Source organism: Schistocerca nitens, chromosome 3, assembly GCF_023898315.1.
Source record: "Schistocerca nitens isolate TAMUIC-IGC-003100 chromosome 3, iqSchNite1.1, whole genome shotgun sequence".
Taxonomy (NCBI): Eukaryota; Metazoa; Arthropoda; class Insecta; order Orthoptera; family Acrididae; genus Schistocerca; species Schistocerca nitens.
This window is the reverse complement of record NC_064616.1, coordinates 705,214,513-705,240,351: the sequence shown is the minus strand read 5'-3', so window position 1 is coordinate 705,240,351 and position 25,839 is coordinate 705,214,513. Positions and strand designations below refer to the sequence as shown.

The following is a 25,839-nucleotide window of genomic DNA, read 5'->3' as shown; positions in this document are numbered from 1 at the left end:
AGTGTATATCCACCTTTCGCAGCAATGCAGGCTGCTATTCTCCCATGGAGACGATCGTAGAGATGCTGGATGTAGTCCTGTGGAACGGCTTGCCATGCCATTTCCACGTGGCGCCTCAGTTGGACCAGCGTTCGTGCTGGACGTGCAGACCGCGTGAGACGACGCTTCATCCAGTCCCAAACATGCTCAATGGGGGACAGATCCGGAGATCTTGCTGGCCAGGGTAGTTGACTTACACCTTCTAGAGCACGTTGGGTGGCACGGGATACATGCGGACGTGCATTGTCCTGTTGGAACAGCAAGTTCCCTTGCCGGTCTAGGAATGGTAGAACGATGGGTTCGATGACGGTTTGGATGTACCGTGCACTATTCAGTGTCCCCTCGACGATCACCAGTGGTGTACGGCCAGTGTAGGAGATGGCTCCCCACACCATGATGCCGGGTGTTGGCCCTGTGTGCCTCGGTCGTATGCAGTCCTGATTGTGGCGCTCACCTGCACGGCGCCAAACACGCATACGACCATCATTGGCACCAAGGCAGAAGCGACTCTCATCGCTGAAGACGACACGTCTCCATTCGTCCCTCCATTCACGCCTGTCGCGACACCACTGGAGGCGGGCTGCACGATTTTGGGGCGTGAGTGGAAGACGGCCTAACGGTGTGCGGGACCGTAGCCCAGCTTCATGGAGACGGTTGCGAATGGTCCTCGCCGATACCCCAGGAGCAACAGTGTCCCTAATTTGCTGGGAAGTGGCGGTGCGGTCCCCTACGACACTGCGTAGGATCCTACGGTCTTGGCGTGCATCCGTGCGTCGCTGCGGTCCGGTCCCAGGTCGACGGGCACGTGCACCTTCCGCCGACCACTGGCGACAACATCGATGTACTGTGGAGACCTCACGCCCCACGTGTTGAGCAATTCGGCGGTACGTCCACCCGGCCTCCCGCATGCCCACTATACGCCCTCGCTCAAAGTCCGTCAACTGCACATACGGTTCACGTCCACGCTGTCGCGGCATGTTACCAGTGTTAAAGACTGCGATGGAGCTCCGTATGCCACGGCAAACTGGCTGACACTGACGGCGGCGGTGCACAAATGCTGCGCAGCTAGCGCCATTCGACGGCCAACACCGCGGTTCCTGGTGTGTCCGCTGTGCCGTGCGTGTGATCATTGCTTGTACAGCCCTCTCGCAGTGTCCGGAGCAAGTATGGTGGGTCTGACACACCGGTGTCAATGTGTTCTTTTTTCCATTTCCAGGAGTGTATTTACAAAAACTTAAAAATTTCTCACATACTACTAACATCATAAAATACCTGCAGAGCCAGTTTACTCATAATGAGAATAAAATATGTAAAAACGAAAGAGCTGACTCTTTTGATTAAGGTAATCTACTCGACATTGTAGTATATTAGACATTCTGACAACTAACAGCCCTGACGTCGCCTATGAAATTACTGGGAACTGCATCCATATAACAACTGTTACAGAATGCACAGATAAGAAAACATGAGATAGAAAGATGCCAGCATTGCTTTCACTAAGTCAGAGGAAGTACATGCTCCATCATAATGTTCAAATGTTTAAGACATAATCAACAAAATGTTTCCCCCCTTCCCCCTCCCACCCTCCCCCCTCCCACCCTCCAACCCCATCTTTGCGGCTTGAACTTAGATACCCCTTATTGTAACTGTGATCAAGTCTGTATAATGTTGCTAATCATACGTAGAAAACGGGAAAAATACCGCGATCTGTTTACCTTTTTTTGTATTTTTTCGTTAGGTGGAACATCAACTATCTGCATATTTTAATTTTTCAAAAGCCAGTATGTATGTTACTTGCAACATGTGATAATGGGTATGCGCCGCCAAAAGAGTCAGCTCTTTCGTTTTTACATATTTTATTCCTATTTTGAGTAAACTGGCTCTGCATGTATTTTATGTTGTTATTAGTATGTAAAAAATTTTTAAGGTTTTGTAAATATATTGCAACTTTGCCTGTCTACAATATGGACTATGACAAATCGTTCCACTTAAAATAAATAATTTTAAAAAATTTAAATAATTTGCAGCTTTCCATAAAGAGGGACACGTCGCTATAGATTGTCCGAAACCGGAAAACCGATCGTACGGGGGCCGATCAATAAGTAATGCTGTGGTGTCACCGCTAGACACCACACTTACTAGGTGGTAACTTAAATCGGCCGCGGTCCTGTAGTACATGTCGGACCCGCGTGTCGCCACTGTGGGATCGCAAACCTAGCGCCACCACAAGGCAGGTCTCGAGAGACTGAGGAGACCTCGTCCCCAGTTGTACGGACAACATAGCTAGCGATTGGACGTGCTAAGCCTTGCTCTCATTTGCCGAGAGATAGACAGTAGAATAGCCCTCTGCTAAGTTAAATGGCGACCACCTAGCAAGGCGCCATTTGTATCAGTGCCTATAGCTTACTAATATTCAAGAGAGATGTATTCCAAGGACCAATTAAAAGTTAAGTAACAAGCATCTACGTACTTTTCTTCTTATTCATTTATAAGTCTCATGTTCCAGACTTCACGCCCGTCTGCGTTAGCATTGCGTGCCCTATCGGCTACAGCATTGTGTCTAGGCTGTATGGTCTAGACACAACAAATGCCACACATTTTCTCATCAAAGCAGGGTAATTTCATTCGTGAGCTCAATACACCATACTATTCGCCAGTTGTTTGGCTATAAAACCCTATTTTTGAACGTAATCTTCGTTCAGTACTTACGCCATCTTAATGCGTCATTTGCATACTGTCATGGTACCACTCTACTGATCTTAGTTTCAGCTAAATTCTGATGCAGCAATAGTTTCCCCATCATTGTTGTAGTGCATCCCGCAGAGCCCATCCTTCCGTGGACCACAGAGATGTGAGTCAGAAGGTACAACATCCAGGCTGTAGGGTGGATGAGGACGAGCTGTTCATCGAAGTTATGTTACTTGCTCTAAGGTGCCTGAACGTTTTCGTAGCCTTATGTAATCGTGGAGAAGTGCATTCGCACTTTTGTGGCCACTAACACGCTGTAATCGTTTCTTCCGTTTTAGGAGTTTTACAGTAGACTGCGGAGTTGATCGTTTGACCATGAGGGAGGACATGGAAAAGAATAAGCCCTTCAGAGCCTCAGAAGCCTGTAGCCATGACTTTAGTAGCCGAGGGTACTATTTTTAATATCTTCGAAGTGGACGTTTTGTGATGCCACTCCATGAATTGCTGTTCTGTGCAGGATAAAAGCCACGAATCCACGTTTCATCACCTCTGTCGAGATCTGACAAGAAATCGAAACTATGAGCCTCAACAAGCAAGCAATTCAATGCAGATGTTTCTTCTTTGCTCTTCAGTTACGCTGCGAGGAAACCTTTCAATTCGCTAACTGGTGGATACCTGTGTCAGCACAACGAACTAAGGTTGAATTACGTATTGAACGCCCCTCGTACAAAAACTGTTCGTTTTTCTTTGGTACTTTTCCGTAAACGGCTTTACATCCACCAGTCTGCTCGTTTCCGTAAAGGCTAGACATATCGCCAGAAATTCAACGCCAACACATAGGCAATTAGGCTCTACGGCAACCAACAAATTCCCATAAAAAGGTGATCCGAAGCTGAAGGTACTTATAAATAAGATGTCAGTAATGTTTCAGTCCGTATCGTAAATAGCCTATCTGATGAGAAAATTTTCGACTTAGACGCATTTGCACTTAGGTTTTCAGTTCAAGGAGAAATTAATGCTGTTTCTGTCGCTCATCCCTACCAACAGATAGAAGTCCTGTGCATCACATTTACACAAATATTTTCCCCTACATTAGGATGCGCAAATAATTTTGAAGTCCACGTAATGGTAAAATAAAACGCTGTTTGACAATTCTAGGAAGCACACCCACTGCGCTTGCGTTGTGAACAGTGGTCAAACAGGAATTGAACTGATTGGAAAATCGAGGTACTTGCAACTAATAAAATTCAGTGACTAGATAACACCATTATTAGATGAAAGTGCCGTAAACTGGATTCTCCCCCTTGAGCGGACCCCCAGATCTCTTGGCTCTTTGTTCTCTTGAACTCCAGTAGAACAAAGCGTAAATAGTAGTTCAGGTTTCTACCACGGCAGTCTCTCGCTTCTCTCGTTGCTTATCAGTTCGCTATTACACGTTTTGACAGTGGAAAGAGTATTACATTGATCATACAATGTATTGTTCTACATTTTTCGTTATTTCTCCTGGATATCGCCAAGTAAGTCTTTCAACCTTTTTGTGTTCTTGCACAGCACTGTTTAAGGTTAATGTTTATGACTAAATAGCTTACTTTAGCTGTTTGATTAAAATTTATTGGGTTAACAAAATGTAGGCTACACTCACGTAAACTGGACGCCATCCAGTTGCTTAAGCCCGTACCTTTTTCATGTTTAAAGTCTGCCTACATTAATACACACTCCTACTCTCTCTGAATTCTGCATCTATATCTACATGACTACTTTGCAATTCTCACTTAAGTGCCTCGCAGAGGGTTCGCAGAAACACTTTCACACTTTCTCTGCCGTTCCATTCTCAAACAGAGCGCAGGGAAAACGAACACTTTCAGCGCGGGCTCTGATTTCTCTAATTTTATTACACTGATAATTTCTCCCTATGTATGTGGGTGCCAACAAAATATTTTCGAATTCGGAGGAGAACGTTGCAGACTGAAATTTCTTGAAAAGGTCTCGCTGCAACGAAATACGTCTTATTTTAATGATTGCTATCCTTATTGGCGTACCGTATCCGCGACACTCTCTTCCGTATTTCACGATAGTACAAAACGAGCTGCCCTTCTTTGAACTTCGTCGATGTCCTCTATCAGTGCAATCTGATATGGACCCCATACTGCACAATACTCCTGCAGCGGACGGATAAGCGTAATGTAGGCATTCTCGTTACTAGATCTGTTACATCATCTGCCAATAAAACACAGTCTGTGGCTTGCCAACCTCAATACATTATCTATGCGTTCGTTCCACTTTAAGTTGCTCGTAATTTAATTCCTAGGTATTTGGTGGAAGTGACAACCTTTGGATTTGTGTAATTTATCATGTAACCGAAGTTTAACGGATTCCTTTTAATATTCACGTGGATGACCTCACACTTTTCATTATTTAGGGTCAATTGCCACTTGTCGCAGATACAGATATATTGCCTTAATAACACTGCGATTGGTTTCGACCTTCTGATGACTTTAGTAGACGGTAAATCACAGCAGCATTTGCAAAGCATCTAATATTGGTGCTCAGGATGTCTCCTAAATCGTTTACATCGATTAGGAACAGCAGAGGGCCTATAACACTTCCTTGGGGAACGCCATATACCATTTCTGTTTCACAAGACAACTCTCCATTGATTAGTGCGAACTGTGATCGTTCCGACAGTCGCACAACTGAGTCGATACTCCATGGGCATGCAACTTGATTATAGGCCACTTGTAAGGAACGGTATCTTCAGCCTTTTGGAAGTACAGAAATATAGAATTATTTTGAGATCCCTTGTCAATTGCACTCATTACTTCGAGAGAATAAAGGGTGAGTTGTGTTTCACAAGAACGATATTTTCTGAATCCGTGCTGACTGTGTTTCAACAGATCGTTTTCCTCGAGGTAACTCACAAAGTTCGAACACAGAGTAGATTGCGAAATCATACAGCAAATGGACGTCAGTGATATGGGTCTATAATTTATCGAATTACCGGTGTTTCCTTTCGCGAGTATTGGTGTGACCTGTGCAACTTTCCAGTCTTTAGGTACTCTTCTTACATCGAGTGAGAGATGGTATATGATTGTTCAGTACGGAGCTATTATATCAGCGTACTCTGAAAGGAATCTAATTGGTATACTGTCTGGACCGGAGGACTTGATTTTATTAAGTGATTTAAGTTGCTTTGCTACGCCCAGGATATCTACTTCTAAGTGATGGCAGCAGTTCTTGATTAGAATTCTGGAGTGCTTACTTCACCTTCTTTGGTGCAGATTCCATGAGGACAATGGTGAAGGATAACCAAAGAAAGTGGAGTCCATCAGTAATGACTAAGGCTACTGATGCTGATCAGAAAAAGAAGATGGGTTCGTAGATGGCCAGTAAACACTTTAATATTCGAAGAGAATACTTACGAAGATGTCCAACATTAAGCACGGTACATCTGAGAAAGCAGGAAAGACAAAAAGAGGTGGCCTTACAATTTTGGGTAAAGATCTTGAGGAAGAGCTGGTTTACTACTATCTTGCTATGGAATCTTCTATCTTTGGTCTTAGTCGTAATGAATTGTGAAGAATGACCGTACAATTTGCAGAGACAAATGACAGTTAACACCCTTTCAAGGCGAATTTGCTGGGAAAAAGTGAGTTAGCCTTTTTCCTAAACGCTACAAAACGAAACCATCAGAAAGGAAGCGAACCGGTATAGTATTTTTCTTCATCGCTACAAAACCAAACTGTCAGAAAGGAAGCCTACAGAAACATCCTATACCAAAGGTGTTAGGTTCGGCAAAGAAAACACAGAGAAATTCTATATCCTTCAGAAAGAATTTATATTATTTTGATTAATTTTACAAATGGGCCCTATTTTGGAAAACATATGTCAAACTCGTTATGTGTAAGGTTCCTGATAACAAGTCTTTTAAATAATAACTTTTAATTATATTTCCTAAGAGCGAAATGTAGATGGTGCATAACACTATAATGTAAACATTAAATGTTTTCAAAACATAATTTTTATTATTTTCTATTTTTTAAAATCAGAAACAAAATGGTGGTCCGAGTCCGGGCACTTTCCTCTGACAGAACGATGATTTCAAATCACCATAAATACCGCCTCATGGAAAAATGGCTCTGAGCACTTTGGGACTCAACTGCTGAGGTTATTAGTCCCCTAGAACTTAGAACTAGTTAAACCTAACTAACCTAAGGACATCACAAACATCCATGCCCGAGGCAGGATTCGAACCGGCGACCGTAGCGGTCTTGCGGTTCCAGACTGCAGCGCCTTTAACCGCACGGCCACTTCGGCCGGCCGCCTCATGGAAAGACACACCAGTATCAACTACTGAAAAAATTACAAGGCGGCGAATAATTGTTCAAAAATAGAATTGGCTGACACGTTTTGTTACCGCTCGATGGAAAATGGTTGAAAATTTTAGTTATAACCACAATTTTTTGAATCGTTATAACGTCTGCCACTTGCTACGAGTAGCGATCCTGAGATTTTTCAAAGATTTTTACAACTAACGAATTATACTGACGATATCTCATCACTATAAATTCTGCACACAACATTCAAAAAATATTTGTATGCTGTTTAGAAGTCGACAAGATCCAAGTCTACACGTATAATCAAGTAAGTGCAATTTTTTTATGATCATGTATACTGTTTGGGACATATATTAATTTGTTCACATCCTATCATATGGAAGGATCAGAAAAATGGCCTAGACCAATAAACCACAAAGAGTTTGCAGTTTGCGAGGCAATATCAAGTACGGAACCAAGCATATTCCCTGAACCTCCCACAGCACACATCCTTTAAGCTATCTCTGTAAGAAAGTGGTACAGTTGCAAACTGACTACGCTTTTAAGTCGTTCTGCTTGTTTAGACACACGTGTTTCGGGTAAACACGAAGTATAGGCCGCTGAAACTTCTCATTACGACAATGGAGAAATTATAATAGACAGAAGTCCTCATAGTACAGAGCAACTAACCGTTTTCACGTGAAATATATTGTCAGCAACACGAAAAGTATCCGCAGACTGAGAAGGAAACTAACAACAGTTTATGGCGATAAGCAATTCCATTTGTATATTTCAGTTTCTAAGTTTCAGGACAAACCGCCAGTTGTCTTATTTTTGCTTCGTTCCTTGTTGCTAAACAAAAAGTCACAAAGAAATCAGTACTGGGGCATTTTCTCGAGAGCGTGTAATTACGAAACCTACTGTAAACCAAACCGTCTATGGGCAGACACTGCATACCTACAAAGACTGATCCTTTCTAGGCTGCTGAGGCTCGGCCGGCCGCGGTGGTCTCGCGGTTCTAGGCGCGCAGTCCGGAACCGTGCGACTGCTACGGTCGCAGGTTCGAATCCTGCCTCGGGCATGGATGTGTGTGATGTCCTTAGGTTAGTTAGGTTTAAGTAGTTCTAAGTTCTAGGGGACTGATGACCACAGCAGTTGAGTCCCATAGTGCTCAGAGCCATTTTGAGCCTGCTGAGGCTCATTAATACGCAAAACAACCTTTTCCTCTTACGACTCATTATATCTCTTAAGCAACGAATGTGGACCGTACATTATGACAAGAAAGCCGTCAGGTGAATGGGGTTTGTATAATTGTATGCCTTCCATGACTGACAGTGATATTCTCCTATTGGACATACAAAACAACGAACACACTAACATTATTCCTTTTACTTTGATATCCGAGTTATTTGATCTTCTCCAAAGGGACATCAAGGAATCAATTGTATGAAGACACTGGCATGGCATTATGTGTAATCGCCTGAGATCAACGATACTGAGAAACTAATGCGCAAATGTTATCATTATGTGCAATAGCAAGCAGGCCACCCAGTGAAATTCAGCCCTAGGTCCACTCTCGTAAAACTGTGGGTCTAAGTGCACCTAGATTTCGGAGGTCGTTTTCTTAGCCAATATGTAGCTATTTATGTTTATAACGTTATAAAATTATCCCTGTGTTATTGATATGTTAAACAGCATTTGAGGCCTACAGGACAATATGATTAATTGAAGTGCCTCTCCAAGTAAAATGACTCAGACAACATAAAACAATTTTCATCCAATTGCATCTCAAGATTTTTGTATATATATGGGATCCGACACTTGCTCAATTCAGCATTCCGTTTGCAATCAAATGAAGAGACCACAATAATTTGAAGAACCTTCAAGAATCAGATGGAAAATAGAGGGGCATGGCATCGACTGACATTCTACACACTGTTTTTCAGCATCTATCAGATAACGCGGTCAAAGGGCACAGGCCAGAAGAGACGTTCCACTGACGACATCTATTAATAGCATCGCACTTCCTGTCAGGATTGCCTCCTGTTAACGCCGTAGCCGTCACCATGTTGCTGACTTGGCTGCTTCTGCATATTCGTACGTTGACGATGCTGAGCACCAGCCGCAGCAATGACCCTCAGAGGCCATCGCCTAGTAGCGCACCAGAGACCTGATAGCAAGATCAACCACCATCATAAATAGATACCTCTGCGACTGGTGGACTTCTCCTGCTGTCCATTTGCCCCATCCCCAGACCAACTGACAGAGCACCCAGTTTAGCGACCACAGTTGGCACCATATATCACCAAATTTGAGAAGGCGTCCCTTTCACAACATTTCGCTCGCGCAGTCTACATAGGACTCCTGCTGAGCATTTACACTCTTGAATCCTGGCTCTGTGAACCACAGCCACTGTAACTCACCCCGGTCTAGATGCAGCTCAGTGTCGGATGTTAACTTTAATAGTGTATTGCAGTGCCTGTATTTCATCATCCATCGAAGCGACACAGGCACAGAAATATACTCTCTCATGCCTGAAACAATGGCTGGGACTTTAAGAAACACCTTTTTCCCTGGGTGAGAAACACAGAATTTGTTAGAGCACAAGGCTTACACACAAGACAGTCCTGGAGGCTTTCTGGGATGGCTGAGGCCGTTAAGGCGACTGCAAGTGTAAAGTAGCAAATCGGGGTTCGAGTACCGGTCCATCACAAATTTTCCATGCCACCAAACATTTTACAGTTGGAGATTCATTTCTTGTTTACCTCATGTCTACTGGTACCTTAAACAATCAGTTGTTTCCGATTACAAGACTTGCTTATGTATGCCACAATTAAGACGGTTGCTCCGCTTTATACCACTATTATGTGCTACATCCCAATACTTTAATTTGCAAGAATAGAAAAGTTACTATAAATTAAAGAAATAGATAAAATAAGAATAACGCAAGATCTAATACGTCGAGCACGATGAAACTCAAAGTGTAGAAACGGAAACATATAAAATGTATTTTATTCGAATTTAGCACCGGACTGCGAATCGAACCCGCTTCACTTCTGTGAAGCTTGGAAATTAAAACAGAAATACTGGTGGAAGTACAGCTGTAAAGACGCCGAATCGTGTTCGCTTCATTGGCCAATCCATTCCCAGGGGCCATGGTGTGCAGGGGCCATGGTGTGCAGTTCCTGGAGGAGCGGTTGTGTATACAACGAGCGATCTCGCCGCATCCTTCCGTGGTGTAGCTTCGTAATTTAAGTGCAATGAAAATGTGTTCTTCATGGAAAACAACGTCGAGGTTTATATTTGAGAGGAATAGTGTACATCCATCTCCGTTCTCCTTTTGGAATCGGGTTAGTATACGCTGTTCAACGGAAAACATTACAAAAAACGTATTTATGAGGTATATCAATGCTGAAGTTTGTGAAAGAACAGTACAAAATACCAGCGGTATCGGTAAATTTAAGAAGCAAGGTGGCAATTACATATGCTGGTTTAGGTTTACGATCTGTCAAAATTTAAAGTTTGCCGTTTGAAGTTGCATTTCATAAAATATGAAACTGTGATTTGCGGCACTGCCTACGATTTCAGGGAGGATACATGATCAGAGAAATGTATGTAAAGCAAAGTAAATGGAATCATACCTTGAGTGGATCTGCAGAAGCACATTCCGTCCTATCCGTTTATATGTGGTCACAGAGCGTATGTAACATAGGAAAAACAGCCCCTTACTTCTTCAGTCTGTAGTTCAACAGAGCATTTGAGGGATTCTTGTGTTCGCAGAAGGCCTGTACGATTCCTTGTGACACGGGCTACCAGCAGGTAAGTACGTACGCAACCATTTTTTCAATGCGAATTGAAGTCATTGCTTCGTAATCCAGTCAAGAGAATCAAGTGGAACGACTAGAAGAGAGAAATAATGCAGCGAAAACAAATGCAATGGATGTAGCGTGCGCGTCAGAGCTAGCTGTACCACAAACTGACAAAATTTAATGTTGTCCAGCAGTGTCAAGGCAATTCGAATGAGAAGACAGAAACAAAAATGAAAGCGCATAGCCTTAAACAGACCGATAAAAGTCAGCAAGGAATCCACGAAGTATACGTAGCACGTACTTCTGATCAAGATATAAGTGAGTCGTCAATAACTATGGTAAAGGAGGAGGAAGTTACGGGGTCTACGAGTAAGGTACAATTGATCAACAGAAGGGTAAGTTACGAAGAAATTGGAGCAAACGTTATAAAGCAGTCTGCAGACTGTGAAAAGAAGGAGCTTCCTCTGTCTAGTGACACAGGGGACAGCGTAATGGTACAACCAGAAAGGTTGGCCTCACCGGTCACTGCCAGGGGAAGACCCAGAAGTAAACAACGAATAGCGCCATCACGAAACAAGGAAAGACCGTGGGAAATGATAGTGACACTCCAGGTGTTAGCAAAAAGAAACATAAGGTTGAAAAATAAGTCAAGTATATGTATCAGTCAAATTTGTACACACACAAGAGTATGAGGACGTGGGACAAATAAGTGACATTCAGAAACATGGATCATGCACACTACGATTTAATGTAGCAGATCTATACCATTGCCACAATAAATGTAAGTAACCTAACGAGTAAATTATAAAATATCGTTACTTGCTGATTCTCTATACTGCTACGCTGTTGATTTTGCACTCTTACAAGAAGTTTGTACAAAGGAAATGCAGGTGACAGGCAAAGAATTTTACTTCAATAACGCCACGACTTGTTGTAGTGGTACAGTGATCCTACTGAGAGTAGGCTTTTCCACTTTCGGAAATAAAATTCAGACTGTAGAATATCCGGACTTCTTTTTAACACACAGATAGTGAATATACACTGCCGGAAAAAAAAGTACACCTGGAAAGACGACGTCGATTTTGATCCGATGATGGCACATGCCACCTGGGGAATAGCACATGTACTGATAATGGTTTCAACGGCGTCCCCCAACAGACAATAGTGGCATAGCTACCAGAGCTGTGTGTTCCCCCTTAACAGGGAATGCTCAAAATCAGAAGTGTGGTGCAATCGTGTGAAGCAAGCAGGCAACCATGCTACTGAGACGGACGCACTCTTGCTTCCTACAGCCAACTGAGCCCGTTTGAAAGGGGGCAAACTGTGGTGTTCCAAGTGGTGAGATGGTACTTTCGCAGAGCTGCCACAAAAGTTGCACGTGCTGCGTCAGTTGTGCTGGTACCAATGGTCACGTGAACTTTCTCACACCTATAGACGAGATTCTGTACGTCCATGCAGCACAGATGCCCTACAGGATTCACGTATTGTAAGGGCAACAGTGGCAGCTTGCACAGCTACACACGTAAGGGGTCCTGTGAGCCCAGACGTGTCAACACAAACTGTTGCGAACCGGTTATTAGCAGTGGGACTGTGGGCACGCACACCTATAGCCTGTGTTCCACTCACCCCACAGCATCGACGTGCACGAAGTGATGGTCATTTGCCCATACGACGTAAACCTGGTACGCGGTCTAGAAGAGTGCATTCTTCCAAGACACACTGGCCACACCTCAAGCCTTCTGGTCTGGGCTGTGATAAACTGCAACTCTCTTCACCGTTGGTGTTTCTGGAGAGGACGCTTAAAAGCGCTTGGTACGTGCACAATGTTGTTAGATCCCTTCTTTTGCCGTTCTAGCAACAGGAGGGTGTTGCAGGATAATGCTCGCCCACTCACTGTCCGTGAAACTCAACGTGCTCTGGAAGAAGTGCAGCAACGCAACTTCCCTGGTTGGAACGATCTCCGGACTTGTCTCCAATCGAACACGTGTGGGATATGATGGGACGAGTAGTGACTCATGTGACTCGTCAACCAACAAGTGTTGGCGTAGAATAACGTATCCCATGACTGTATTCACCATCTGTACGATCGTCTAGATGCCATAGGCAGCGTCTGCATTCCCGTCCGTGGAGCCTATACCAAGTATTAATACGGGTGTTTCAGCATGGGTCGGTACCTGATACCTCAGAACCGCTTATGCTGTTGATCTGTAAACGTAATCATTTCATGTACCCTATATGCACTGTAGCAACAGTCAGTCTTGAGTGAATTGGAAACCTCAAAATGGGAGTACTAATTTTTTCCGGAAGTGTATATGCCCTATCTGGGTGAGGTAACAAAACAGAGAGGAAATTTTTTAAAGACGAAAGTGGCATACTTGTAGAGTAATAACCCATAAAACATAGCCTTACTCGGTGATTTCAATTGTGTATTAAATGTTACTGATCAGCATACAGACTTCACAGCTTTGGCAGAACGAAAGACGCTCATTGGAAGCCTTAGTTCCCATGGCACGTGGAAACCCACGAATTCATCAGTGGCGCCTTACACCTATGTAACGAATCCATCAGCAAACAGGCTGGATAGACTATATGCAACAGGATCGTTAAAAAGAAATGCAGTTAATTCTGAAATAGCTCCTCTCGCCTTCTCTCACCATTGCTGTCACATGACGTACATCAAGATGCTTAAGCGTGCAAGAGAGATATGGAAGCTGGAGGTCAGTATTCTCTTTGACGAAGAATGAGAATACGAATTTCATCGTGTATGGCGGACCTTTAAAAGGAAGTACAGAAATATTCTAATGCGCTGGACTGGTGGCTAAAACTGACAAAGCCAACTAAGAGGAACTTTTTAATACGCTTTTCAAGCTACAGAAGGAGAGAACAAGAAGACACCTAAAACAACTATTCATGTCTTCGTGAATTATGTAGAAGAGTTAGAGAGATATTGTGTGACAGACTAAGTATTAATCAGGTTAAGGCTAAAATTTTACGTATCAGATCGCAACTGTTGGATAGTCTGACTAAGAGCCAAAGTGATCAGCGAACTCGAGCAAGAACAAACATTCTTGTGCCATCTAAGACACAGAAAAAGGATGAATCAACATATAGTAAAAATAATCTCAATGGAGGAAAGCAATATGGTGGGAGATCAGAAAGGCATTCTACAAGAAGTTCGTAAACAGCTTCAAACTTTCTACGGAGAGAATGTTACCGATGATAAGAAAGCTCATAATTTTTGAGACGTGAAAGAAACAAGAGTGCATAAGATAATGGTCACATAACTGCGTCGGTGCATGAGAAACAGCATTCTGTAATCGAGTTTCGAGTTCGAAGAGTTCGCCCGTACATGGAGTACTCTGTCCTTCAGCCAGACCACACACGAGCCCTGCAACATCTGCAACAATCCGACGCCTAGGGTTTACTGTCGTCGATCGTCCTCCATACTTTTGTGACTTGACCCCATCCAGTTTTCATCTGTTTCCAAAACTTCAAGAACACTATCGAGGACTTTACTATGACAGTGGTGAAGCGGTGAGAGCTGAGGTGATTTTGTGGCTCCGCCAATGAAGTCAAACATTCTACAGTGGCATTGTTAACAAACTGGTCTCTCGTTGGGAGAAATGTGTTCGGCACCAGAGCGACTATGTTGAGAAATAGTCATGAAGAATGAAGATGTAAAACGTTAATAATGTTTGTTTTGTTTATAAAGCTTTAAGAGTTTTCACTTAAAAAATTCTTAGGTATTACGTCTCACCACGCCCTCGTAGATAGGAAGAGTCGTGCGATCATAACTGGTGCCAGAGTCAAGTATTCGTGTGACATTATTCTGAATGTCTTGTCCAGAAATCATTTCCAGTAGATAATTAGAGAACTAACACGTGAAGGTAACGTCTTAGGCCTCCTAGAAACGAGCATACGTGAACTATCGAATCAGTTAACATAGAGGAAGATGTCAGTAACCACAAGGCTGCGATAGCAACTATGATAACGGGTGTTACAAAGAATGTTAAGAAAGGTAGGGAAATATTGTTGCTTAGCAAGAGTGACAGGATACAAATTACAGAGTATCTGATTAGCCGACATCATTTATTCAGTTCTGAGGACGAAGAGGTGGATCACAAATGTAAAAAATTCAAAAGCATCTTCAGTATGCATTAGAAAAGTACGTTCCGAGCAAGGTCTTAAGGGGTGCAGAACACCTACCGTAGTTTAAATGTCGTGTTAGAAAACTATTACGAAAACAAAGAGAGCTTCGTCACAGATTCAGAGGAAGTCAAAAATTAGCTGACGAACGAAAGCTGAACGAAGCGAAAACGAGCGTAAGGAGGGCAATAAGAGAAGCGTTCAATGATTTTGCAAGTAAAATTTGTCAACCGATTTGACCAAAAACCCTATTAGATTTTGATCTTACGTAAAAGCATTAATCGGCTCGAAATCATCTATTCAGTCACTCACTCAGTTTCCATTCTGGCACTGAAACAGAAGATAACGGAGAGAAGGCTGAAATACTGAATTCGGTATTCCGAAATTGCTTCACCGCGGAAGGTTCAAATGGTTCAAATGGCTCTGAGCACTATGGGACTTAACATCTTAGGTCATCAGTCCCCTAGAACTTAGAACTAGTTAAACCTAACTAACCTAAGGACATCACACACATCCATGCCCGAGGCAGGATTCGAACCTGCGACCGTAACAGTCGCGCGGCTCCGGACTGCGCGCCTAGAACCGCGAGACCACCGCGGCCGGCCACCGCGGAAGACCTTAATACGGTCCCTCCTTTCAATCGCGGCACGAAGGTCGAAATGGCAGATATTGAGAAAAGCAACAACTTAGTAATGGAAAGGCATCATGACTAGATGAGATAATGTAAGACTCTACAAAGATTACGCGAAAGAATTTGCTTCCCTTGTGGCAGCAGTTTATCGTAAATCGCTGGAGCAACGAAGGGTACCCATGTCATTGACATAAATCTGTTGTAGAATTGTGGATCATGTTTTATGCTCAAGCATTATTACAGTTTTGGAGAACGAAAATCTCATAAAAATCAACATGGATTCCGCAGAGAGAGATTTTGCGAAACTCTGTTGGCCCCCTTCCTCTATGAGATCCATAGCGCTTTACACAAGGGCGCTCAGATCGATACCATGTTCTTTGGCTTCATGTAGGCACTTGACACCGTCCCACACTGCCATTTAGTGAAAAAAAAATGATCTTACCGAATATGAGATCAGGTTTGCGACTGGATACAAGACTTCCTATCAGACAGTAATCAACAAAACGAAACAAAATCAACAAATATTAAGGCAATTTCCGGAGTATCCTAAGGAAGTGTGACAGGACCGTTATGCTTACAGTGTATAAGGGCGATAAAAAAGTTTCCGTTCGAAGGCCGTACTGTCTATAATCGGTAAGCCACTCACGCAAAGTCACCGTGAAAGTTGAGACAATCATCCCACGGACGCACCAGGTTGAAGGTACCCGTTTGGTAAAACACTGTGTCTTGCTGTCTGAGGAGGTCCATAACTGCCTGCTTTGTCCACCTCGATGACTGTGCGGTCAGGGAGGCTTGCTAAGCGAAGGGGCTCGGGTACGATCTTCCCCGCTCAGAGACTGGGTGTTGTGTTGTCCTTATGTTCGTATCGTCATAATTGACATTAAGCTATTCAGATGGCTGAATGGGCACGTCCTGAAAGCCAACTACCTCGGAAAAAACTGTCTGTTGTGCATAATCTTCCGATTGGAATCGTCGACCCATCAAGGCGTTTTTTAAGGGACCGAGGGCATGATAAGCGTATGGAGAGAGATCAGGATGGGTGTTCGAGTGTCTCCCACTTAAGTTGTAACTTCTGCGTTAAGACAGCTCGATCGGCGTCTTGTGTCGAACCGTGACCAGTACGGAACTTGTTGATGTTTGGTTTGCGGGGCGCTCAACTGCGCGGTCATCAGAGCCCGTACAAAGTTCCAATTTTGGCACAGTCCAATTTTTGCATAATCCAATCTGGCCACTGTCACGAATGATGGTGATGACGATGATGATGATGACACGATGAGGACAAGACAAATACCCAGTTCCCATGCAGAGAAAATCCCCAACCTGGCCGGGAATCGAACTCGGGTCCCCATGATTCAGAGGCAGCAACTAGACCACGAGCTGCGGACGACGGAACTTGTACCATTCCACAAGGGTGATTCTCGACAGACATGCTGCCCCATACATATTCTTAATTCTCCGATCGATGTCTACCGGTATTTGTCATTCGGAAGCATTTGGTTGGACGCATTTGGTAATAATTTTGATATAGTTGACGTTTCTGAACATACAGCATCCACGTCGGAAAAACACGAACGGTACACTAATCCCTTGATTACGTGTCGGTGCTTACATAAAGGAATCGGAGTGGCGTTACTTTGGATATACGTTGCAATAACACCCTTGGACGGAATCTGTTTGATGGCCCCATATATATAAATAATCTAGCAGAAAGTCCGACAGCTCTTTTAGAGTGTTCACAGATGATGTGGTTGTCTATAAGAAAATAGCAACGCCAGAAGACAGTACCGATTTGCAGAATGACCTTCAAACGGATTGATGAATGGTTCTGGGTCTAGCAGGTGAACCTGAAAGTAATTAAATGTAACGTATTGCTCATACACAGGAACAGAAATCCACCACTGTAAAACTACAGTACTGATGTCAAATTTCTGGAAACGGTATCTATCGTAATATACCAAACAGTGACTATCCAGTGCGACCTTATGTGGAATGGTCATATAAAACAAGTAGTAGGAGAAGCAGCTGCCAAACTGAGATTCACAGGAAGAATATTAAGGAAATGTGACTCATGTACTATAGAAGTGGTTTACAAGGACCTCTATCGACCGATTCTTTAGTACTGTTCATCAATCTGGGACCCTGACAGGTTGGGCTGGTAGTAGAGATCGAGAAGAGCTAACAAAGAGCGGCGTGTTTCATTAAGGAATCGTTTGGTCTGCGCGAGAGGGTCAGAGACATGCTCAACAAACTACATGGGCAGACGCTACACGAGAGGCGTTGTGCATCATGGAGAGACTTATTATTAAAATTTCGAGACAGAAATTTCCGGAAGAGTTGAGCAGCGTATTATTTTCTGCTACATACATCTCGTTATATGTCCACGACTAGAAAATTAGAGAAATTAGAGCTATACAGAGGCTTACCGACAATCATTCTTCCCACGTGCCATTCACGAATGGAATAGGGAAGGTCGTATCATCAATGATATCATAAATACCCTCAACCACACACTGTCGGGTGGCTTGGGGAATGTTGATGGAGATGTAGATGTAGAACTCCTTTAATAATTACAACTGTTTCAATACTGAAGGGCTTACTCAATTCTCTTCTATGTATTCTTTCAAATTATTTATATTTTTCTATTTTTTCTTTAATCAAGGAGAAGCAATTCTTTCTTTGTAAATACTCAGTATTTATATATACGTAGAATTTGAAATTGAAATATTATGTCAAGCAAAGAAACCGACGACCGCAAGGAAAAAAGAAAGTCCGTTATTGGACAGAAATAAGAAGAGGTTTATTGCAATGGCAGAGGAAGCCGACGCCGAAGAAGGCGTAATTGGTGAGCGTAAGGAGAAGTATTGCGGCAGGATGGAGGTCCTATCTTAAAATTAAAAAATAAATCGTTAGAGCATTTACTCACGAAAGTGAAAATTTCCGGGTTCGAGTCTCGGAATGGTATACATTTTTAGTCTTCCAGCTATCTCAGCTGCAAAGTACAGATTCATTTAGGAAATAATCCCCTTGATTGTGACTAAGCAAATTCCCCGTACTATCCTTCCTTCCCGGAGTGCTAGTCCCAGAAATTCTGTAAAGTTTGGAAAATAGGGGAAGCAAAGCTCTGAGGGCCGATAACGAATGATGCGGGTAGGTAGCGTGCACGGAGTCGTATGTGAAACGGTACTGTCATGTATCTGCGTAACACATTTTATCCAGGCGTTGTGCAGAGGTGTGTTAGACCATCTAGCCCACAATTATGACCTGGCTCACGTAGATTTCTATTTACTGTTCTATTTTAGGGAATTTTTGTCTGGTTTACATTTTTGCTGCAATGAAGGCGTACAGACGGCTATGACATACTAGTACCGAACAACATACAACTATGACACAAGAATATAAATATTGATTCCACGGTTTGGGAAGCGTCTTTTGTCTTGGTGAATATGTTAAGAAATACACTGACGGAAACGATAATGTTATACCAAGAACATTTTGACCGAAATCTGACCAACTGATACAGCAGTATTTCAATATTTTGGATACATTGTTTAAAATTTCATCCTTGAGCGATCTTATTTAAATTTTTCTAGTAAAGAAAATAGCCATTCGAAGAGGTCAAGAATGATGTGAGCATAGTAAGACTTTGTGGGTGTCTAACGTTACTGGATCTTTTCGGGTGAAGATCGAAACGTAACACTCCCAGAACAGTTGCACGTGCCGCTTATCACCAGATTTAGAACTCTGGGAAGTGTCGACTCATTGGTACGAGGGACATTGGGGCATCACACCGACAGATCGCTCAGACAGTTTTCTGTAGGGCAACGACTGCAGAATAAGCGTTGATGAGGTCGATTCAGGACAACAGTGCGGCAAGAAGAGAAGGTTCAATTTCTTCCAGAGACACTGCACCACGAAAAGATCGTAGGATTGTTCGACTGGCTCTGACGGATAGACGGATGACAGCAGCTCAAATCTGTATAGGCAGAATGTCACCACAAAATGTCGCGAACAGTTTGCTGCAGCCTGGTTTACATCATACAGCAGACAACTAAGACTTGCATGGTTTAGAGCAAGAGCATATCACTTCGCACCGCTACACCTATACAATGTGTCCTGAGGAGAAATGGTCAATGTTCAGAAACGATCATTGAACACAAAAAGTGTAGTAAATATGGGCTCTAAAATGCATACCATAAGAACTATGAGCACTTCTCAATCTTCAGGCTCTTTGTGTTCCGTATTTTGGGAGAAGGTAGTATGGATCAAAACAAGAAAAAAACTCTTGGTAAATATGGGCGCTAGAATGCATACCCTAAATCTAAGAGCATTCGTTGAGTCGGAGAGATGTGTTTTACAATAGCGAAGATAAACAAGTGCTCATAGCTCGTCACGTATGCCCTTTATAGCTCATGGTTAGTGGACTTTTTTTCTTGTATTTGTCCATGTGACCACCTCCCAAAATATGGAAAGCGAAGAGCTTGCAGTAAAAAAATATGTTCCACAGTATCGAAGATGAAGCAGTGCTCATAGATCTTAAGGTATTCACTTTAGAGCCCATGTTTACTATGTGCTTCGAATTTGTCGTATCCCTGAATACTGATCATTTCTGCATGTTTCGTTCACGTGACTGTCTCAAGCAGCATACCATTAATACTGTATTCGAATATTTAAGGATTTTTTACCTACTCATCTGCATTAACTTACGTTTTTCTTAGTTTGGCACTCCGTCTTCAGGCCACGAGTGGCCCATCGGGACCATCCGACCTTCGTGTCATCCTCAGCGGAGAATGCGGATAGGAGGGGCGTGGGGTCAGCACACCGCTCTCCCGGCCGTTATGATGGTTTTCTGTGACCGGAGCCGCAACTATTGGTCGAATAGCTCCTCAATTGACATCACGAGGCTGAGAGCACCCCGAAAAATGGCAACAGCGCATGACGGCCCGGATGATCACCCATCCAAATGCCGGCCACGCCCGACAGCGCTTAACTTCGGTGATCCGACGGCAACCGGTGTATCCAATGCGGCAAGGCCGTTGCCCTTTCTAAGTTGAGAGGAAGCTGTTTTTCATGCCACACCATAAAGGAGTGGGAAGCTGTTGGAATGACAGAAGGATTGATTCGGTAGTTTTTGAAGGGAGACAGAATACTCTCCGATGTTGTTGGCTCAAATGGCTCTGAGCACTATGGGACTCAACTGCTGAGGTTATTAGTCCCCTAGAACTTAGAACTAGTTAAACCTAACTAACCTAAGGACATCACAAACATCCATGCCCGAGGCAGGATTCGAACCTGCGACCGTAGCGGTCTTGCGGTTCCAGACTGCAGCGCCTTTAACCGCACGGCCACTTCGGCCGGCCCGATGTTGTTGTTGTGGTCTTCAGTCCTGAGACTGGTTTGATGCAGCTCTCCATGCTACTCTATCCTGTGCAAGCTTCTTCATCTCCCAGTACCTACTGCAACCTACATCCTTCTGAATCTGCTTAGTGTATTCATCTCTTGGTCTCCCCCTACGATTTTTACCCTCCACGCTGCCCTCCAATACTAAATTGGTGATCCCTTGATGCCTCAGAACATGTCCTACCAACCGATCCCTTCTTCTGGTCAAGTTGTGCCACAAACTCCTTTTCTCCCCAATCCTATTCAGTACCTCCTCATTAGTTATGTGATCTACCCATCTAATCTTCAGCATTCTTCTGTAGCACCACATTTCGAAAGCTTCTATTCTCTTCTTGTCCAAACTATTTACCGTCCATGTTTCACTTCCATACATGGCTATACTCCATACAAATACTTTCAGAAATGAGTTCCTGACACTTAAATCTATACTCGATGTTAACAAATTTCTCTTCTTCAGAAACGCTTTCCTTGCCATTGCCAGTCTACATTTTATATCCTCTCTACTTCGACCATCATCAGTTATTTTGCTCCCCAAATAGCAAACCTTCTTTACTACTTTAAGTGTCTCATTTCCTAATCTAATACCCTCAACATCACCCGAATTAATTCGACTACATTCCATTATCCTTGTTTTGCTTTTGTTGATGTTCATCTTATATCCTCCTTTCAAGACACTGTCCATTCCGTTCAACTGCTCTTCCAAGTCCTTTGCTGTCTCTGACAGAATTACAATGTCATCGGCGAACCTCAAAGTTTTTATTTCTTCTCCATGGATTTTAATACCTACTCCGAATTTTTCTTTTGTTTCCTTTACTGCTTGCTCAATATACAGATTGAATAACATCGGGGAGAGGCTACAACCCTGTCTTACTCCCTTCCCAACCACTGCTTCCCTCTCATGTCCCTCGACTCTTATAACTGCCATCTGGTTTCTGTACAAATTGTAAATAGCCTTTCGCTCCATGTATTTTACCCCTGCCACCTTTAGAATTTGAAAGAGAGTATTCCAGTCAACATTGTCAAAAGCTTTCTCTAAATCTACAAATGCTAGAAACGTAGGTTTGCCTTTTCTTAATCTTTCTTCTAAGATAAGTCGTAAGGTCAGTATTGCCTCACGTGTTCCAGTATTTCTACGGAATCCAAACTGATCTCCCCCGAGGTCGGCTTCTACTAGTTTTTCCATTCGTCTGTAAAGAATTCGTGTTAGTATTTTGCAGCTGTGGCTTATTAAACTGATTGTTCGGTAATTCTCACATCTGTCCACACCTGCTTTCTTTGGGATTGGAATTATTATATTCTTCTTGAAGTCTGTGGGTATTTCGCCTGTTTCATACATCTTGCTCACCAGATGGTAGAGTTTTGTCAGGACTGGCTCTCCTAAAGCCGTCAGTAGTTCCAATGGAATGCTGTCTACTCCGGGGGCCTTGTTTCGACTCAGGTCTTTCAGTGCTCTGTCAAACTCTTCACACAGTATCGTATCTCCCATTTCATCTTCATCTACATCCTCTTCCATTTCTATAATATTGTCCTAAAGTACATCGCCCTTGTATAAACCCTCTATATACTCCTTCCACCTTTCTGCTTTCCCTTCTTTGCTTAGAACTGGGTTTCCATCTGAGCTCTTGATGTTCATATGAGTGGTTCTCTTATCTCCAAAGGTCTCTTTAATTTTCCTGTAGGCCGTATCTATCTTACCCCTAGTGAGATAAGCCTCTACATCCTTACATTTGTCCTCTAGCCATCCCTGCTTAGCAATTTTGCACTCCCTGTCAATCTCATTTTTGAGACGTTTGTATTCCTTTTTGCCTGCTTCATTTACTGCATTTTTATATTTTCTCCTTTCATCAATTAAATTCAATATTTCTTCTGTTACCCAAGGATTTCTACTAGCCCTCGTCTTTTTACCTACTTGATCCTCTGCTGCCTTCACTACTTCATCCCTCAAAGCTACCCATTCTTCTTCTACTGTATTTCTTTCCCCCATTCCTGTCAATTGTTCCCTTATGCTCTCCCTGAAACTCTGTACAACCTCTGGTTCTTTCAGTTTATCCAGGTCCCATCTCCTTAAATTCCCACCTTTTTGCAGTTTCTTCAGTCTCAATCTACAGGTCATAACCAATAGATTGTGGTCAGAGTCCACATCTGCCCCTGGAAATGTCTTACAATTTAAAACCTGGTTCCTAAATCTCTGTCTTACCATTATATAATCTATCTGATACCTTTTAGTATCTCTCCGATATGTGGCAAGAATGGTTAACTATATTCATCACCAAGGTACCAAATGAAATATTATAGCAGAATAATGCAAGACCTCACACTGCAGGTCACATTGCCAACGCCTTAAGAAACGAATGGCTCTTGATTTGCCTGAACTGGTCCGATTATCTGTCATCCATAGAGCACTGCTGGGATGGGATGGGAATACTTACACTTTCATACGATTTACCAACCAGCAGTCTTTCTGAACTGACTTAATGTGTGTTATGCATAGAAATTAGTCATGATGACTTTCGGAGGGTGTTAGCTTGCATACCAAAACGAACACATGACTGCCGTGGGGGTCATCTCATAACGATGTTGACGATGACCAACAGTTCCTAATGGAAGTTTAATCATTTAATACTAGTTATGTGCTAACATCTCCAAGAAGTGTGCAAATATTGGACTGCTGCTTCATGGTATAACACACTCCATTTGCATCAGTGCAATTCCAGCAATTGTTTGGAGTTAACCGTTTCCTTTCCCTTCAGGAGGCTAGGGAAATGCTCTTTCTGAAGGGTACTTACCATGCTACGCGTCGGGCAGCATGACCGGACTGCGCTTGAGACGGTCGGCGAGCTCGTGCATGACGTCCCGGAAGATGAGGCAGTCGACGTTCTGGCCGAGCATGTAGAGCAGAAACCAGTCGCCCATGCGCGACCGCACCACGATGGCGTCGACGGCGTCGCGGCGCACCATGCGGAAGCGGAAGCGCAGCAGGTAGACGCGGATGCGGGGACTCATGATGATGAGCACGCGGAACAGCAGGCTCAGCGTCGTCAGGAACGCCAGCAACAGGAACCAGAACCACAGGAAGACGTAAATCTTCTCGTTCACCACGTTCAGCGGCAAGATGCACACCGCATCCAACTTCTCTATCTCACCCGACACTCCGTACTTGTGGAACGTGCACTTGGTCATCCGAGGGAAGATGTAGATCATCGGGTCCCAACGGTCCTCTTGGTCACTTTCCATAAATGTCAGTACGTCGATGCCGAACGTTAGGAATGCGCCGTCGAAAAACCGGTTCATCAGGAACATTTGCCCTACAACAAAAATGTCCTCTCACATTCGGTACACACAGAGTTGTGGAGTAGATACTGTAAAATACGTAATTTTTAAGTAATGTTTGCTAAAATTTCGATGATATACAGGACATAAAATCCCGTCTGAGGTCTGCGATCATTTTTATGTTAATAATTGGCTACCAGTGCTGTACAATCGCAATAAAGTCATGAGATGTTCAGTTGAGTCTTATTGGAACATGTTATGCGTTTCGGGATTGCACCCATCTTCAGCACAGGCGTACAGCCTTGACAACTCAACTTTGAGTTGTCAAGGCTGTACGCCTGGTTGGTTAGGAAGGAGTTGAAGTTTGTCATGTCTGAAGATGGGTGTAATCCCGAAACGCGCAACATGTTCTAATAAAAAGAGTCAATTGAACATCTCATGACTTTATTGCGATTGTAGAGCATTGGTTGCCAATTATTAAAATTTCGATGCGCGTGAATTGTATAGTGATTTTCTGTTTGTTGTGACAAATAAAAAGAAATGCTGCCAAAATGTTAAAACGAATGTAAGGATGAAGTAGCCACTGGTGGGGTTAATTTCTCGAAGTTATATCGTGTTACTATAGAAAATCAACCTAGAGAGTCACTAGTGTACTATTATTTTTTTCTTCATTGTCTGACTGGTAGAGTCCACAAGCCCAACTTCACCCGCATCTTACATGTTTTGATTCTTTTAGCGCATGCCAAAGACATTTGCTGATAACATTTATGTAACTCTTCAGTTAGCTGTGTCAATCAATACATAAAATTTTCATGTAGTGATCTGACAAGATAATGTGCATTGGAGCCACGGCTTATTGAAGCCAGGGGATTGGCAACAGCATCCTTGTAATATTGACGTACATTTCGCTCTAATAAATATTTAAATACATGTAAGGATAAAAAGCTATCTTCAAGCATTTTCAAACCTTACAAACAATACTGAAATGTAACTTCTTTTAATTAAATATTGGTATTGTGTTATACAAGGTGAAAAAATATTTCCGCCGTCAAATTTCAGGGCGTGATTCCTTACCAACCAGCAACACAGTAATGTTGAAAGGTACCTTCTTCGGCACGAACGTTTTTCATGCTACGTTTTCCTTGGTACTACGACAGTCACTTGTTAGGCAGTACATCATTAAGTGGAAACTGCAAGGTATGTTTCGACGGATCGAGCGATCTTTGACGTGAGCGATACAGTAAGAAAGCTGGGTGGCAGAATTAGTTTTGGGAGGCCTCATGGACAGCAAATGCCTCCGAATCTTTTGTGTGCTCAATCGTAAAGCTTTTCAAATGAAACAAACTTTATTAACATTCTACTTCTTTATTATTCGTGACTACATCAATTTATATCGTCACTGTAGAATGCTTGACTTTGTAGAAAGAGGCACAACCTCAACTCAGCTTGCAACGCTTCATCACTATGAAAGTGGACTCACCAAAAGTGTTGTTTAAGTTTTGGAAATAAATGAAAATCGGAAATGGTCAAGTTGGGATTGTATGGA

At 43.0% G+C, this 25,839-nt stretch overlaps 1 protein-coding gene across 1 annotated transcript in view; it reads right to left on the bottom strand.

Annotated features, from left to right (window-relative positions):
* LOC126249397 (innexin shaking-B) overlaps positions 1-25,839 on the bottom strand; it is a 463,160-nt gene that overhangs the window by 132,708 nt on the left and 304,613 nt on the right. The window contains exon 4 of the mRNA XM_049951049.1: positions 23,810-24,328. Coding sequence (XP_049807006.1) covers positions 23,814-24,328 — 515 coding nt within the window. The 3' untranslated portion in view covers positions 23,810-23,813. The remainder of the gene's footprint in view (positions 1-23,809; positions 24,329-25,839) is intronic.